This window comes from Vipera berus (genome assembly GCF_964194415.1).
Source record: "Vipera berus genome assembly, chromosome: 3".
Classification (NCBI taxonomy): Eukaryota; Metazoa; Chordata; class Lepidosauria; order Squamata; family Viperidae; genus Vipera; species Vipera berus.
The window spans coordinates 55,837,621-55,856,915 of NC_138204.1; the positions used below are offsets into that span (position 1 = coordinate 55,837,621).

The 19,295-nt window shown below is 38.0% G+C and overlaps 1 protein-coding gene across 5 annotated transcripts in view; it reads left to right on the forward strand.

The window, feature by feature from the left end:
* Positions 1-19,295, forward strand: part of PTPRF (protein tyrosine phosphatase receptor type F) — a 528,476-nt gene that overhangs the window by 395,476 nt on the left and 113,705 nt on the right. For all 5 annotated transcript variants that reach the window (XM_081322272.1, XM_081322271.1, XM_081322273.1 and 2 more), the window contains one exon: positions 12,380-12,490. In XM_081322272.1, the coding sequence (XP_081178398.1) occupies positions 12,380-12,490 (111 nt within the window). The remainder of the gene's footprint in view (positions 1-12,379; positions 12,491-19,295) is intronic.

Below are 19,295 nucleotides of genomic sequence, written 5' to 3' on the forward strand. Positions count from 1 at the left end.
CACAACACCTGGGGTCGCAACTGGAGGGGTAACGGAAGGGATCCAACACCTGAAACCCCAGGGCCGTCCAATGGAACAAGAGTCGCTGACTCAGCGGGACCCACCCCAAACCACGTCTTAGGAAGACAAAATTCTTGGAGTCAAATCTATTCCAAAAAGAATCTTTACTATGACATACTTGGTTGTAGGAATACAAGACAGGACTTAATATTATTCCACGAAGTAAACCCTTATAAAGAGTTCCCGGTTTAACCCCCCTTAACCCCATTTGGTCAGTCCCCCATCCTTTATCTCGTATCATCCCTCTCGTGGGAAAAAGGAACTTAGGACCTTTCATGTTTATTGCTCTCTTCCGTGACACAAGCCAGATGCTAGCCCCCCCTTTTGTTTCCCCAGTTCAAAAGGCTTCTCCTTTCCTTTGAAATGCCTAATACCGGTTCAATACACATCCATTCTCTTCTCTTCGGGAGATGGCAGAATCCATGGAATAATGTTTGAAACATTCCATTTATGAATATGATATAAATGGATTCTGACAATAACAAAATATAAAGACCTGCAAATAGAAATAGAACAATTGGCAAAAGAAAGCAAAGGTATAATACCAACAGTAATAAGTGCCTTGGGTGCAATCCCAAAACAACTAGAGCACCATTTGAACACCATCAGCACTGACAAATTCACCTCAGTTACAAAAGGCAGCTTTACTCAGAATAGCTGACTTCCTGCAACAATACTTCTAACACCATCAAATATAAACATCTGCCTATCTCAACTCCTTGGGAAAGACCTGATAGGTGGATAAAAATGTCATATCCATTTTGAACCTCTGGCTGACTATGCAACGAAACATATAATAATTCCGATCAATGCTGCCGCCCAGTATATTTAATAGTTTTCTCACCATCAAATTAATGGTTAAATGACTGGTCTATGGGGTAAAGTGGGCAGAGCTGTCTGGGATCCTGCATGTTATAGACTATCATTCTGCTGTCAATTGAATTATTTAGTCTAAAATGAGGTAGTAAATACAATTTTAGTTAATAGCAGTTTTGTTCCACAGAGTTGTTCATCTTCCCATAATATAACATACAGGTAGTCCTCAACTTACAACCATAATTGAGCCTGGAATTACAATTGTAAGTCGTTGCAATTGTAAGTCGAGACATCACATGATCAGATCTGGGTTTTTTTTTTACCTTTTTGTGTTATTCAAATTAAGCAAATGTGGTAGTTGTTTAACAAAGACCATGTACGTTAGACCAGTTTTCCCCAGATGGGTGTTTTTTCCCCAGAAACCAGCAAAAAAAAAAAAGTCACAATGTGGTCATGTGACCACAGGATGCTGAAAACAGCCATAAAGGTGAGCCAGTTGCAAACACCCAAAATGTGATCATGTAATCAGGAGAGGGTGCAGCTGTTCTAACTTCAAAAATAGGTCATAAATAGCTTTGGGGGATTCATTGTAACTTTGAATATTTGCTAAGTGACTGATCGTAAATCAATCTGTATTCCATAACTGATTTAACTGGGAACATGGTATCACAGTACTTAGAAATACATTTATACTTTAAACATCATCTCAATAAGTTTTCAGTTTTCTTTCATGCATTTCCTGCATTTCTCTAAAACTACTACTGGTTTGGACCAAAACTCCCTTGCAGTTTTGTATGGATTACAGAGATCCAAACAGGACAATACTTAAAAAGAAGCCTATTTCCCAAAATACAGTGACTAAATATTTTAACATTCAAACAAGATAGGAATGGCAGATTGCTATAACTTGTACATTCAGTTTACACTTGATTATAGATATGTGATTAAATAGTTATTTGGGATATTGGTTTCAAAACGTAGGAAAATTGTGGAAGGATTGCTGTATATGCATAGTTTCCCACTTTATTTCTTGATCTGCAAGGAAAATAAAATAAAATAGGAAGAGGGGTTTAGAAAAGACTGGCAATAGTATCCCTCTGCTCCAAGTTGATTTTTGTATAAAACTTCAGTGATTATAATTGTGCTTTTATCACATGCCTCTATCATTCAGTGTTGAAGCTATCATTCATAAAATAATGTTTTAAAGCACAATAAAATCATATTAAACATTTTAATACCAAGGAAAAAATACCATATCACAGTAATAATATCAACGAACCACCATAAACACATTGAACTTGGCTAAAAATGAATGTGTCAGGTGTGAACAATCAGACCCATAAATGTAGAGTTCAAACTAACTACTTTATTGTTCGCTGCCTATAGTACAGGAATCTCCCCAGCCTGGCAAATTTCACCTGGAAAAGACTAGGTAAGGTTCAAAGGCATTGTGGGGGGGAGGTTATAATTTACCCTCTTGTGTTTGCATAGCAAGTGCCTAATTCCCTGCTTGAGCCCTCTTCCCTACTGGGATGTTGCTCTCCAACATTGTGTCAAAATAAGAATAAGTGCTAATCCGGAAACAAGACATGAGGTGATGCTGCAAATCAAAACTGTATACTTCATGACCTGATAGCTAAATTAGAATTTATAAATTTATAAATACAGAATTTGGAAGATATGAACAACACCTGTACATCAGCAATAGATAAGAATAAGGAGTATGCTTGTATTAATATAGTAAATATGTTTATAAATATGTTTTATAAACCATAGTGCTTTAGCTGTGCCTTTGTACTAAGCTAAAACCAAATAAACAGGACTAATATATTGTATGGATCAGGCAGCAGCCTCTAGTAGGGGAAAATGATTAATAAATAAAAATGGCATATTTTGCTTGTTTTATATTTATTTATTTATTTTTAGATTTTTTTATCCCATCATATATAATACTCCATTTTCCTCCTCTTTTCCCCACAACTACAAACCCATGAGGTGGGTTCTGCTGAGAAAGAGTGAGCAGCCCAAGGTCACCCATCTGGTTTTCCTTAAGAGTCACACACCACCAGTCTGAAAGTAACTAGACCTGTAACAGCAAATGTCAAAAATATAAATAACAGCGTATCAAATAATAACACAGTTTGGTAGTACTCACTATACTGTACTCTGGGATTTTATTTTGGTTGCACTTAATTTTACAGACAAGGCTATGGCCAGCAAGTCATATTGAAGCTTTGTGAGAGATTGACATTCCCTGTTTGGGAACAAACTTTGTATACATCTCAGAGAAGAAAAGTGCAAATGAGCTTTTTTTTGAGATTAGTAGATTAAATGCTGTTTGAGGAAAAATTGGTCATATTAATACAGGGCAAAAAAATCCCATCCCAGAAATAGTTTAAAAAGTGTAGACTAAAAAGTGAACTTATATACTATATTGCCTCAAAATCTTTCTTTGGATAGTATCCCATTAGAAATAACTTGATACTGGCTTGGTAGATTCTGTGGAATAGAATATTGCTGAATTAACACATAGACTATACAAAATTTGAAGGCTATGTATTTAAATGGCTTTATTCCATAACAGCATAGAAAGGAAATCCTGGATTATGACTTATTCTGGGTAATATTTTTAATAGAGCAGTGAGTACATAATGTGTATCTGTGAGTTTCATTCATTTTGCTAAGCAGCAAATTGAACAAGGTTTGCTTTCTTATCTTCCCCATAGTAGTAAGTCAGAACTGGTATGATTATTACTGTGGGCAACACCATTGTACTCTATGCTGTACAGGATGTTTAGCTTTAGATCCACTGTAAATATGAAATATAATTCCTGGAATTGCTTTGGAGGTGACTAATACATTGATTAAACAAATAAATAAATATCGCTAATGCATTAGGGCAGTGCAATAAATACCAAGCACTTATGAAAACCAGGCCAGAAGTGGAATGTTATTTTAATGGGATCCAAGAAAGTATGTGTATTGCGTCAGATAATTGATCCATTTAGTTCTGTGTTCCCTACCATAACTCACACCACAGTTCAAACTGGACAGTGACAAATTGGAGCAAGTTCCAAGAAAGGCTATCAAGACAATGAAGGGTCCAGAAAGCAAGACCTATAAATAATACCTAAAGAACCTGGATATGACTAGCCTACAGAAAAGACGATTGAAGATGATAGCAGACTTCAGATATCTAAAGGATTGTCTCACAGAAAGAATGAGGTTATTCTTCATTGCTCCAGAGGGAAGGATCAAAGCTAATGGATAAATTATAAGTACATCCAGACTAGAGGTCAGGAAAAATTCCCTGACTGTATACAAGCTATCAACTAGGGTGCTACCAAAGGTGTGAGTTCTCCTTTTCTTGAAACAGAGAGTTTTTAGTAAAACCTGCGTTGAGCAAAGGGCTAGACCAGGAGTTCCCAATTCCTGGGCCGTGGCCCACTACTGGGCCATGGCCCATTCAGAACCAGGCCACACAAGAGGTAGGCAAGTGGCGGTCACACCTGCTCATGTGTGAAGCTCCATTTGTGTGAGCACAGGCGCTTACACACAAAGCTCTATTTGTGCGAGTGGTGGGTAGGCACACTGTCACATGCACCTGCCACTCACATGGAACCATCCCCCTTTCCCCCACCCCGGGCCACCAAGCCACAAAGGTTGGGGACTGCTGGGTTAGACTAGACAACTTCTAAAGTACCTTTCAACTCTATGGCTCTGTGGTTTCTAAGAAAATGCCCTGATTTTTGCTTTGGTGGCTTGTGGTTCAGATATCTATGTGGTAATCCTGACCATTAACAGAAATCTGGAGACTTCTTGCAAATAAGAACATCTTTTTTAATTGCTTAATAGTTGTGATGTGGGATCTGACAAGAAAAATCTAAAAATCTTCAGACCTCAAGAAAGATGAACCAATTGCACTTTAAGGAGTCCATTTTGAGTGTGTATGGGATTCTTCAGTTTGTGTAGACAATTAATTCCAGACTTTTCAGTGGCTGTGTGAGTGCATGCCAAGATCAGCATCACATCCAAGTGAAGGCAACTTAAAACAGGTGCCATTTCACTGACTGGGAGGCTGATTACTGGACTCTGTTGTGGAAAGTCTCAATGTCAGTTAACTGCCGGTATGAAGAAAATAGAGTTTAGAGTGTTTAATTACAGTAATAAATTGGCAGACTGGGAAGAAAAGTGAGTACTCAGCAATTTTTCTGTTGAAGCAATAATCCTCTTTTTCCTGTTGATAGGACTTGGAAGCCATGCAGGCTTCTGTGATGTGAATTGCTCCTTCGAGGTGGATGGGATGGTAGTTAGAGAAACAGATAAACAGGCAGATTTATTATGTAAGAGATTACCTTCACAGCCAGCGATATGGGCTTTCCTTTTTTTCCATATCTGTGAACAAAAGCATTGGGCTGTAAAGTGGAGATGGAATAACATCATCTTGGCTGCAGAGAATGCCAGACAAAGCAGCTGGAACTGTTTCCACTGATTAAAAGCGGCAGCTATATTGCCTAGAGCAGGGGTAGGCAACCTCGGCTCTTTTATGACTCATGGACTTCAACTCCCAGAATTCCTGAGCCAGCTTGGCTGGCTCAGGAATTCTGGGAGTTGAAGTCCATGAGTCATAAAAGAGCCGAGGTTGCCTACCCCTGGCCTAGAGGAAAAGGCTCTAGAAAAGAGCAAGGGAAGAAAATATTAAGGGTAAATAATTTATCCATTCTTTTAAAAGCAAGTTAAATGTTCTTAAAATCTGCCTTCTTTGTATTTACAGAAACTCTTTGAGTGTCTGTCACCCATTGGGTGATCAGTGCTGTGGATAATGGAATGTGGGGAGCAGTTAATCTCAGATACACAGCACTTCTTTGGTTACTGGTATTTATTGATCAATACACGGAACATGATTTGAGGCTCTGTGTCCTGTTTAACCCTCTCTTTCTGTTTGTTTAAACTCCTGAGTTTTCTTTGGTAAGTGCTTGGTGTTCAGATGCGCAAAATCTGCATTAAACCAACGCATACCATAAACTGCCTAGAAATTAGATCTGCATGAATTTCCCTGTCCTTACTAACAGATTTCATTTGCACAAAATAAGGCCAAGGGGGGCACAATCAGGGAGCAAAGGGGACCTGCTGTCAGTTTACATATGCCGTTCTCTTTCTGCACTTCTAGGCAATGCTGTTGATAAGGGCCAAGACTGAGCAAACTCTTCTTTAAAAACCTCTCTATATCAGATGTTCATAGCATGTGAAACTATTTTCAACTCCCTTGTAAATTCTGTCCTTGGCCTGCTGTACCACTATGCAAGAGCATGCCTCAGCCATTAGTCCAAGTGAAAGCTAAAAGAATGTCCGCTGCATTTATATTTTAAAACTGAATGGTGCAAAACAACAGTTTATGCTCAGGAGGAACCTGCTTCAGGAGTTAACCTACATTCATTGATTAGTTTTCCAGTTTCAGCTATGTAATCAGATTTTTGTCCCCAGTGGTCCAGGTAATCTCAAACCAAGAATCAGTCTTCCAACAGTGGGTGCATACACACATGCTTATTGTATTTCATTGATACTGATGCTCCCACAGCCCCATCTTCTGGCAGAATAAAAGGGCATGGCACCCATTTCCCAATTGCTGCTCCATTTCAGTTGTGGCAATGAATGATAATGGTAATCGACATCCTTTTTGGGGGGGGGAGGACCAGGGATATGTAAATTGAGGTTAGACTTTGTGTTCTTGGTGGAGCTTTACTAACCAATCTAGGGCAATGTTACTGCACATTCTTTTTTTATGTATGATTCCTGTTTCTCTAATATAGATTCTAGCTTTGAAAAACTTTTTAGTTTCAATTTTCTCCCTTTTCTCATTGTACTAACGCTTCTCTTTAATCTTATTTGCATTCAAATTACCTCACCAGGTGGTACACCAATTAGAGGTAAGAATGCTAAACTGTGCCTCAAATATTTGTATCACTACATTTCTTTTTGCCATGACACGTTTCAGCAGTATACCATTCTCCACTTATTCTTTCATTCCAAACTCTGTCAGTACACAAGCTCATCTGCCATTCCCTCCTACACGTGTTTTTGTTTATTTTTAGTGTCTGGCACCTTGTAGAATCATCCATTGCAGGCATACACAGGTCAAAGGGGGTTATTCAATGGAAGATTTGTGAATTGGAAGGTGCAATTCTGGCTCATGCCACAGAGGATTCTTTGATCTTTCCAATTCAGTTACTGTCTGGATTAACTGTCTGGAGTAGTCCATGGAGGGTTGAAATATCCACTGTGGTATGTGTCTGAAGGGTCAGTATTTTCACAAGAGAACAGTGATGTTCTTTCTTCTGTGCTACTGCTGACAGAAGCTGAACAACTAAAAATAAAATAATTCTTGAAGTAAGCATGGACTTTCTTTGAGGGTTATAAGTATGTCTGTCCAGCTTGCCAGACCTTTCAATATAAAGGCAGAGGGAAGAGATACAATCAGCTAGCCCCATTCCCTCTGAAACGTAATACAGCATTGTGACTATGGCTCAAAGATTTGTTGAGAGTAAAGGAATCTGACATATATCTGGTCATCTTAAATCTTACTGTTGTTCAGCATACCTCCAGAGTAGCAGCTATATAGTCCCAAACCTGCTAGTGTAATCTTTGTAATTTGAACACTCAAAAGTGCTTTTTGGAAACAATCCTAAGATTGTAATCAGTACTATGTACAGTGTTCCTGATCTCTTGTGATTTCAGTAACTGATGGTGTTGACTGATCCCTGAATTCTCTGAAATTTATTACCATTACTAAAATGTAGTCTCAATTGTCCAATGCTACTCTTCCCTCCCTTTCTTCATTAAATCATCGCTGCAAGTTAATAAAGCAATCTTTGGTTCTGGTTCAGTTTCTGGGTGTTAATGTTTTCAGTTGTGTTAATATTTTGGGATCAAATGTGAATTGTTATTCCAAAACATGTTTGAATTGAATGGAAAATCTGAGTCATGTGTTGTAGGCCTAATTGTCATCTAGTCTTTGGAATGATTCATAGCTATCAGTTGTAACCTTTTAAGTTCTTAAGCTATTTATCTAAAACTACATAAATCTTAAATCAAAACAATAAACCACACGTTAAATAGCCCAGGTTATGCCTGTTTCTAGCCCCATCTTTACTCATACCAGACTGAAGCTTTTCCTGTATTTTAACTGTCATGTGCTTCTTATCAACAAATGAGAACATTAACAACTTGGCACCAGAACCCCCATATGTTCGGTATATCCTTTTTGAGAGAATTGACTTACTGCTATAATGAGAATCATCCATCTCATAAAACATAAATCTCTCTATCTGAGTTCTAATGAGGTATTTTAAGAGTTTGCCTGACATTATTTAAAACGCATGTGTCCTGTTTGAATGTCAAAGACGACATTTTTCTAAGTGCCAAGAGCCACCTCTTGGCATCTCATACGGGATTTCTGTCAGACTGACACCTTTTGTTAAACATACAGGCTACTGAATCTCTAGCAGGGATAGAGGAAAGCATTTTTATGAAGGGAGATTATGTTCACATAATGATATGTTTTGAGGTCTTCCTAAAGGTAAGTTGCTGCATTTCCATGATGTATTAATTTGATCGAAATGAGATTAGACTAATGGATTATTGTGTCTGCAATTAGTTGGATGTTTATTTTCAATTATGCATAGTCGCTAGGTACATTGGATGGGAAAGCCAGGCAGTCTCTCTTCAGGCAATCTCTCTTGAGTGAAGGTGTGAAGGAAATCCGATAAAAGTAGCCGGAGAAGCCAGGGCATTCTGTTTTGAAAACTAACCTTTCTGTTGGCCTTGGCAGCCATGAGTCTTACTTTTCCTGTGCAGAGATGCTTTCATTTTTCTAAGAGCTCTGTATTTGTGAGGCATGTTGTCACTTTTAACGTTCCCCCTTTGCCTTTCAGGTGAGACCCAGGCTGAAAGGTCAGGGTGAGTTTTGATAGATTGTTCAGAGATATATGGCTCTGGTTGCTGGCTGGCAGGTTAGAGAAGAGGATAGAATTCAGGGGTAGGCAACCTCGGCTCTTTTATGACTCATGGACTTCAACTCCCATAAAAGAGCCGAGCTTGCCTACTCCTGGGATAGATGAATGGACATGGGCTTTCAGGGATGATCAATAGATTGCAACAAATGAATCTTTAGAAGAAGTGATTTGTTTCTCTTTTATCAAAAGCCGCTTTCTCTATTGCCACAAAGTGGAATGAAATAAACATAATGGAAAATTAGATATTCTGATCTTCTGTTCTCTTGGAGCAGCTAGTGCTGTCATGTCAGACGTGGTGCAGGCAGCCCATCCTACTCACCAAAAGCTTTTTCTGTAGTCACCAGTGCATTCACTCGTTCAATATTGGATAGCCGTGTAATCTTCCAAAATTGGTGATACAGCCAAATGCCACTGTAGTTCTATAGTGATTCAGTGACAAAGTTTCTATGATGCTGTGGCATAACAGATATATGAAAACAGTTAAAATGGTTACTTAACACTTTTCTCTACCCTAATATGAATTTTATATGTTCAAAGCAAAAGGAACATGAATTTAAAGCACAAATACCTAAAAACTGACAGAGAAAAGCTGATTAATTTTCCATCTAATTCTTCCAATGTTATACAAATTTAATACTAAGCGACTGCCACCCTTCGGCAGTTTTGCAATTTTGCTTCCTGCAAAGCTTGCAAATCTCTCTTCTTCCCTTTTTTCTAAAGTGAAATAAAAAAGAAAGGGTATTTGAAATCTAGATGTATGATACACCTAAAGAAGACAAATTGGTGTCTGAATTGTATTCCTGTATTTGCCTTGTGAACTGCTCAATTCAAAGATCTTGCAGTGACTGCAGCCCTTGCATAAATCACAGAAACTCAGTTTCCCTCCAGATCTGACATAACAATCATCAACTTCAGGGAGGAAACAATTTAGCAGGATCGTAATGAGCTTCAATAGGAAAATTACTAGATTGATTCCCTTTCTTTCCTAATTGCCAATAATTTGGGCCTGGTGATATTTGGCTGCCATTCTGTGAGGTCCATGTGATTATTATAAAGGCATATTTACAGAGCAATACAGACATGGCTCTCATTCGTGTGTAGCTAATTTTATCCTCCTATAACTGTACAGAATTGCTATTTTGATCCAATCAGAAATAAAAGAATTTGCCCAGAATTAGTACATGCTTCTTGTAATTCTGCATTCTATGTAAAATGAAGTTGTGCTATTCAGACTTCTTACTTCCTAAACATTGTGCTAAAATGGAGGCAGATTCAGTAAAAGCCAGGGTATTTCTAATTTATAGCCTAACCCTACCTAGAAAAATAGAGAGTAAGGGAAAATACATAGAATTTTTTCCCGCTAACCATCTTTTAAAAAGCCTTCCTCATTGCTACCCATGTGATTTTCATCTGCCATTTACGCTGTAGGGTAGAGCACATGTACGTATGTTAGAGAGAAGACTGTTGTAATCACCCATGCACGCACTCACCTGCCCACAGCTTGGATATATGGATCTATCCTCAATCAAGGAACAAACGATCAGGAGTCCTTTTCCCTCCAGTTGTTATCGGCCACTGTTCAAAGAATATATTTGTTTTATACTCAGAATGTCTAACAATAATTAAAATATAAAAAGTATAAAATGTAATTGATATTAAAATTAATAATTATAAAAGTTTTGGGGAGGGGCGTATATTTACAGATTTTCTAAATTTAGAGAAAGTGGAAGCTAAACACAAGTCTCAAGATAGTAACAATATATCTTCACCATCCACTGTTATAACGTGCAGAAACAGTTGTCTGGGCCAGATCTTTTAAATCACACAATTGTCTTGGCCACACTTTGTCTGAATACCTAAACAGCAACGTATAAACTTTCAAACAGCTTAAAAGTACAAGGGATGAAATGCCTCCTAGAAGGTAGCAGGAGCCAGACTTCTCCGAGCAATTTATTTTTATTTTCCAGATCTGATACAACAATAGAGAGGGCTCTCTATATCATTTTTATGAAACAGCAGAACATAATGAACTTCATTAGTTCTCCTGAGATACAGACTTAAGACTGCAGGTCTCACTTTATTGTTGTAAATGATTTAGGTGACAGTAGTTGATTCACATTATTTTCCCTTCTATTCCAATAATATGGAAACTAAATTTAACCTCCGTGCCTTGAAGTGGGAGTCAAGAAACAGCAATTTCTGTTCATAGCGCTGTTTTCTTTGGCAAACAGAAATGGATTCAGACTCTGACAAGCAGACAGGTTAATGCGGTTTCTCTTGGTTCAAGAGTGTACATAATTTTTGTGAGTGAAAGCTGCCTTCTGCAGTCTATGGAATCTGAACTTCTGGACTCACAAATGAAGTATTTATTCCCCAAGAAGTACCAGGTCCCATTCTTGGAATAGCAGTGTCACGGCTGCTTAAAATGTTCATTGTTTATTTATTTTTGCCTTATCTAAGCCTCCCATCTCCCATAATCTGGAAGACAACAAAATAGGACTGAGTTCATTCATAGTGGCAAGATAAGAAGGAAGAGCAATACTGTTTCGACTTATTTATTTGTAATGTGAATTAGGCAGAGTTTAGTGTTGTATTCAGCCTGGTTGCTTGGATTGATAAGATTGCTATTTGGGCCCTTTTTAAAAAAAGGGAGTGGTAGCATGGAAGGGGTCTCATCCAAAACGTATTTTAACATTTGAAGTAGCTCAAAATTCAAAGCAGCAAAACCAATGAAATATCAAGAGCTATGTTACTATTCAGTACAGTGAACAAAAAAAACAGTTGCACAGGATACAGTGAGTACAAAATGTGTGGAAATGCCTGGAAAATCTTCAAATGATCTTTCTGTATCAGGGCTTCTCAAAGTGTTAAAAAGGCTGGTTGTACTACCTACTGATGTTGCTACTCGTTGATGTTGTTAGTAGACAGAACAGTCTAATCATATGTAAAACACGAGAAACAAGGGGTTTTCAAGGTGAAAAAGTTGTGGCTCTTTCTACTGCTAGGCTTAAGAGTAAATTAATGATACTTTGTTGTGGAATGAAGCATATTTTGTAGGTTAAGACAGTTGAAGGTAATGAACTAAAATTAGATTCCATTGTATTTATTTATTAGTTTACTGTGTGTTTATTGGGGTTGTATTTTGTTTTTGTGTTCATATAACACATAGAACTACTTACAACAGTTTAAAATATTGTATAATATTTAGTTATGGGAAAAATATTCAACATAGTTATTTTAAGTCTGGATTCTTTTGATAGTTTCTCCATATGGAAGAAATTTATTCAGTACATAAGCAACTGTAAAGGTATCAATAATTTGTTTGACTATGAAGACTAAGCACAATGGATGCTTTATAATAACAAGCATGGATATCCTATAAGAAGCAACAGGCATCATCTGTCCTCTTGTGTTCATGTTGGAATAAGGGTACAGAGCAGTAACATACATCTTGTTATAGCCAGTGTTCTTTGTGTTTTGTTTCTACATAGGGGCTCTCCAAATTGAAAACAGCGAGGAATCGGATCAAGGCAAATATGAATGTGTCGCTACAAACAGTGCAGGGACCCGTTACTCCGCTCCAGCAAACCTTTATGTGCGAGGTAAACTTTGAGAAGGCAAGCTTCCATCCCTTTCCCCCTTCTCTTCCACTGCCTCTCAAATTACCCATTCAACATTGCAGCAAGAGAATATTTCAGGGATGCTTTGTGAGTGATGAAACTAAAATCCAAGCCCTGGAAGATCCTTCCTTTTCTTTAGGGTAATATATGTGATGGTCAGATTAAAATAGTGTCGGAATCTGTCTTTCATCATTCATTCATTGGGGGTGGGGGGAAGAGAGAGAAAAACAAGATCTGTAAAATTAGTGGGTTTCTTTTCCTAGGTTTTATCTGTTCTCTGGCAGGTGAGCACTACACTACATTGGGCCAGGAATAGATGTAGATTTCATGTATTTTATTGATCAATGCCTCCTCTACAACAGGGATAATTGCTGAACCTATTAGAATAAGTTGCTATTCCTGCTGTGATCCAGCTGCAGTTTGTTTCATAAAACCAGACTATTTTCAAATCTCTGTTTCATTCCTGAACTCAAAATAATATAATACTTCATTAAGAACATGCTTTTTTCTGGGGTGTTTTACAAGGAGATAAGATTTTGCATCAGCCAAGAAAAAGTGATGTTAGAGGTCCTTCATGGTTAAAAGTCTGACTTGCCTAAAAGTAGGGGGGAGTACCCTTTGACGGGCAGTTAAACTATATGTTTTTCTACCCAGAGTCTAGATTCTAACAATTGCTCATTTAAATGGAACATTTCCTTTCCTTCCTCCCTCCCTCCCTTCTCATTCTCATTCTCACTCCCAATCACTTCTGAACATACAGATATAGACAGACCATTTATGACAGAAAGCTGCCTTAACCATGCCCAGAAATGGTTATTCTAAGGAGCGACCAAGATGACATGCTGGAGGATTGCTTCTAACTTTCTCAGTTGTTCTCATAATATTCAGGCCTCATTTTCTACAGCAGCTTTTCCATTTTATACAACAATTTTGACAAACTTACAAAAGGCTGAAGTTTAAAATATGCTTGGAACTGAGTATAAATAACCATTTCACACCCGTAATGAAATTATGCTTGACCATCTACTTTTGTATTATTATTATATAAAAAAATCAGACCAAATCTAATAAAACGAATACTCTGTCCTAGAGAACAGGAGGGACAGAAATGTTTATTTGAAGGTATGCCACTCTTACACCGTTGGGTAAGCAATTGCACGTTTTCAGCCACGTTCTCTTTTAAGTGCTTTTCCCTTTGTCTAGCCTTGCAAACAGACTTGGGAAAGCTAATGTTTCACCTGAATGCCCAGCTTGCCAAGCCAAAGGAACTTCACAGACCTAGCTGATTCCTTGTTTGCTGAGTCTTTATTTAGATAGAGAACTCCCTTAGGATTTTAAGTAGTGCAGTAAACTGTGACCTCAAGTCTTGATGTGAAAAACAGGTTGTTCAGCTAGCTGACTGGTTGACTGTGTCTGCGGATAAGCTGACATGAGCCCAGTTTCTGGTAAGAAGAATTTTCAGCCCTGCATGTATGGCTCATTTTCTAATAACCATTTTCCTTTTAAAGCATAAATTTTGGAATAAAACTCCCATTTTACTGCACAAAGTTGGAGTCCAAGCTGCAGAATTGAGATAAAGCCATAAAAGACAGGTTACTATATAAAATTGTCTCCTGTGGAAGTTTGCCACAGGTACTGTTAGCTAGACTATTTATGCAGATGCTTTTGTTTTGCAAAACCAAATAGATATCCTAACCAGTTGACCAATATTTTTTTTTTGCAATTCTCTTAATTCCCAGACCATCTTTATACCTGCTTTATATACAACTAAGAAGTTGTTTTCCTTGGCTTCTTACATCTGAGCAAGCAAAATAAGGGATTTGTATGATCATTGTACACATTAGTGAAACCATATAATTACATTATAATTTAATTGCTTGGGATCACATTATACTGCTGCCATGATGGTGGATTTCTGTTTGGCATTAATGAAGAGGAGGGGAGGGGAAGGGAAGAAATGCTTATTTCCCCCTACAATTCCTATACATATACACATATATTTGTTTTTGTGCCTCCTTTGTCCTGAAAACATTGATCTGATATCCCAACAAGTAAAGATATCTAAATGCTAATCTGTATCACTGCTTTCTCTTACATAAAATTGTTTGTAGAGTGTAATCCTCTTCAGAGGTCCTGCTGTTTTTCTTATCAATAAAAAAGGCTGGTCAGAATGCAAGATTAAATTTTTTTTGCAGAAGAAGCTGATTTAAAGAATTCTTCTCCAAGGGTGTCTAGGACGTGAAATTTTGGTGGGCAGCAAAATCACTGTTATTCTGACTAGCTTACAAAGTTTTTAATTTGAAGCTGAAAGGTCTAGTATTGTACCTTAATTCTGATATTATTTGTTTTTATAGCACATAATTCTTTAATGTTACCTTGGAAAGTTTTTTAGTATTGTAATATAAAAAATATAAAAAATGCCTGTCTCCTTTAAAAACTACTTTTGCTAACTTGCCCACTATTTTCAACCCTCCTTTGACACTGCAATCCAGAGAAGGATTTTATATTTTTGTAAAATAAATTTACAGTATGGTAAATTTAATTCCTGATGATTAGATTGCCTGGTATTTAATAATGTGCAGTAGGAATAGTGCTGTAGCATATCAGTGATAAAGAGCCAGTTTGATATAGTATTTTAAGGCACCAGACTAGAGCCTAGACTAGTCCCACATTAGGCACAAAACCAACTGGGTGATCTTGAGCCAACCACTTTCTCATCCCTAGGAAAGAGGCAGTGATAAAACACTTCTGAACATCTTCACAAGGAAACTGCAGGGACTTGTCTAGGTAGTTGCCAGTAGTCAACACTGACTCAAAGGCACAGCCCCTCTCTCCCCCCAAAAAACCAATAACTAGTGGTAGTCCCAAAGGTGCTTTTTTCAAAAGGCAAGTGGACTTCGTATTTCCTTGAAGACTTTTCGCTTCTTTATCTAAGAAGCTTCTTCAGTTCTGGCTGAATGGTGAAGGATGGAAGGAATTATATTTTTTTGCAGCAGGGCTTTTTTCCTCATAGAACGCTCAGAACGGCGTTCCGGCACCTTTTAAAAAAAAAAGCTCCCTCTATTGGCTTTAGGAGTAGGCAATCTTGGCTCTTTTTGATGAGTCGTGGACTTCAACTCACAGAAACCTGAGCCAGCCATGCGGAGGGGAAAGAGAGAGGTTTCCAAGCTGAGCCATGCTGGCTCAGGAATTCTGGGAGTTGAAGTCCTTGAGTCATAAAAGAGCCAAGGTTGCCTACCCTGCACTAGAGGAGGACATTAAAATTATTTACAAGGTTACTTCTTTAGGAACTAAACTTTTAGCATCTAAAACAGCTAATTCAAAAAAGCCAACAGGAAAGAACCTCACATTTTTCATCTGCTTCTGTCTTTTGGAAGGTAAAATTAGATAACAAAATAATCTATTTCCTATGTTAACGTATCTGCAATGAAATCAATAAACGTAACAGGAAAGAAATGAGAAACATTTTTCTCAATGTAATATGTCTAATTTAGCTGATGCTAGAAAAAAATAGTATCTTTTGTACACTCTTGAAAACTATTTTGAATCTATAACCATCTATTACAACTAAACCACTTTAAATTAAACAATTCTTAAGAATGAAATATTCTTAACGTGGACTTTACTTTTACTGTTTGGACTGTTGTGTGTTTTGAAAAATAGATTATTTAGAATCTAGTTATGTTGCACTTCAGTCTTTAAATAATTAACCTAGTATATACATAACAATATATGATGTTTTCCATGGTGAGCTTAACATCAATAACAACATTTATTAAAAAGGCTAAAATAATTTCTGGTGGAATTATCTGTACATTAAAATTTTGTTTAGTCACAGTCTTTCACTTTTCACATTCTGGACAAGCATTGGTCATGTATCCTAGCAAAAGATATTACATATGTTCATAAGTGTAGTCATTAGCATATGCCTTTTTAAAAATATCAAACATGCAAAGAAACAAAAATAAGTCCAAAATATCTGTATTACATCCAGAAATGCCAACTTTGCAACGAATATTTCTCATCCATAACTATGGCACCCTAAGGATATCTGCATACATGCAAATGCTTCTCTGGGATCTGTAACGCAGCAGGGATTGCTTTTTCCTTTCAGTAACAGATTGTTGGGAAATACCAAACATGGCCTTGAGAATTCCAATGTTTGTTACAAATTTTTCTGGATGTGGTTGGAAAGAGGCTGTTTGGCGCCGGAGACCACTGCCACGAGGAACACAGCTCTGGGTCAAAGTTTGGAGCAGCTCCGGGTGGGGGCTCAGCACAGGCCACGGTGTGGGAACTGCAGGGAGGGGAATCCACATGGCGGCTGTGGGGAGGGAAATCCCTGCGGCATGTGGCTCCAAGCCTCAGGGGTGGGGGTGCAAAGGACGGGTAGCAACGCCATAGCAAGACACCGGCATATCTCCCAGTGACAGCACCTCTGAGTTCCAGCACCTTTTTTGTTTTTAGAAAAAAAGCACTACCTTGCAGTCATCTGGTCATTAGCACTCTTTCTGAGAGTCATTGAGGCCACTCAGAGGTTTTATCTGTGCCCTCAGAGTTATCTGTAAAGAACAACAAACAAAACAATGTTGTCATTCCATATGTTGCAGGAATATCTGAAAAACTCAGGAGAATTTTCAGCCAACATAATATAATCTTTGTAATAATGGCAAATATGTGTAGCTCGAGTGTAGGATTCATTCTCCGAGCTTGTTGGGTTTGTTTCTGAACTTTTCATTACCAGGCTAGGTAATATCTTCAGCGGAGTTTAGGGAATGTCAGTGTCAGTGTTCTTCTGCTTATAAGGGCTTCAGGTTTGGGTATGTCGAGTGTTCACAAGACCCTCATTCGATACACCCACACCTGAAGCCCTCATAAACAGAAGAACATTGACACTGACATCCCTAAACTCCGCTGAAGATGTTACCTAATCTGGTAACAAAACATTTGGAAACCAACCCACAAGCTCAGAGAAGGAAATTTTACCCTCACAATATACATGCTTTAAACTCCAAAATACACTAAGGCAGAAGCTTGTTCATCCAAAAGATAAAACACCCAACACAAAATGAGCACTATATGCAGTATAGTACAGTGAGACATGTACAGAGCTGCACATTGGAGAAACAAAACAACCATGAACAAACTCATCAGGACCAGATTCAACAGTCCATCTATATTTGAAAGACAAAGGTCATTCTTGAAGACAGCAAAGTCCACATTCTGGACAGAGAGGCCCACTGGTTTGAAAGAGGGGTCAAAAAGGCTATCTACATTAAGATTGAACTGCCCTCCCTCAACAAAAAGAGAGAGATGCGACACCACTTATCTTCTGTTTACAACACAGTCCTTCCAGCATTTCCAAAAAGGTTTCACACCCATTTGTGCTATTCAGGTGATCCTGAGGGCACAGATAAACGTCCAAGTGGCATCAACAACTCTCAGAAAGAGTGCTAACAATCAGATGACTGCAAGGAATATAAATCCTTCCATCCTCCACCATTCAGTCAGAACTAAGGTTTCTTGGACAAGAAGCGAAACGTCTTCAAGGAAAAACAAGTCCATTTGCCTTTTGGAAAAAAAGCACCTTTGGGACAACCATGACCTGGATGACTCAGGATCTCTATAGACAACCAGTAGTAGTGAAACATTGTACTAGCCAAACTGCCCACTACCAGACTCGTCTCATAATGTAACAGATTCCATAGGTACATACTTTATTGTAAGATACACATTTGAGTTAAGACCTGCAAATAGTATGTTCAGTAGAGTCAAAAAGAGATTGTACAAGAATTCAAAAGGTAAATAAACTGTTATTGCCCTTCTAAAATCCTGTTATGCCTGAGTTCCATGGATTTAAGGATAATTGCTCAATTTTCAACTTTCAAAACTGTGCAAGTATTGTTTGACTTACAATTGAGACCAGAATTCCCACTGCTAAGCAAGACAATAGTTAAGCTAGTTGTACTTAATTTTACAAACTTTTTTTGCCATGGTTGTTAAGCAAATCCCCGCAGGTGTTAGGTGAATCACACAGATGTTAAACAAATCCAGCTTCCCCCAATTGTCTTTCCTTGTCAGAAGCCAACTGGGAAGATCGCAAATGGCAATCACATGACCATGGGATACTGCAACTGTTGTAAATACAAGTTGCCAAGCATCCAAATTTTGATTATGTGACTGTGGGAATGCTGCGACTCTCATAAATGTGAGGTCCAATCTTAAGTCACTTTTTTCAATGCTGCTGTAACTTCAAACAGTTGCTAAACTAAAAGTTATTAGTTGAGAATACCTGTATTTGGAAAGGATTAATTCAAGCCAGTCCATTTGTTTCTGGTACCATAACCAATACAAAGAGAAATCCTTGTATGGCTGTGGATGTGATTATCCTAGCACGAAGGAGAAGCACAAGTCTGCAGAAATTAAAAAAATGTTATCCTTCCTTTTTAAAGAGATATAAGAAGCTGCTTTATATGAACCTGCTTCTTTGTTTCCTAGCACTAAGTTGTCTGCTCTGCCAGGAAGCATCTTAGCCTCTTGGCGTCTTTCATGTCACCTGCTACTTGATCCTTCACATGAAGAACTTGCGCTTGTCAGAGTTTTGCTACTCCCCCTGCAGAGATTCTCTATGTAAAACTAATTAAGATAAATTTTACTAGACAGGTCAAGCTTGAGTATGATCCACTCATGCTAATAGCTGAAACTGTTTGGAAAAAATGGCCCAAGATAAAAATCATCCCGGGCAAAACATACCTCTTTTCAGAATTGCTTGGCATGCAGAAATATA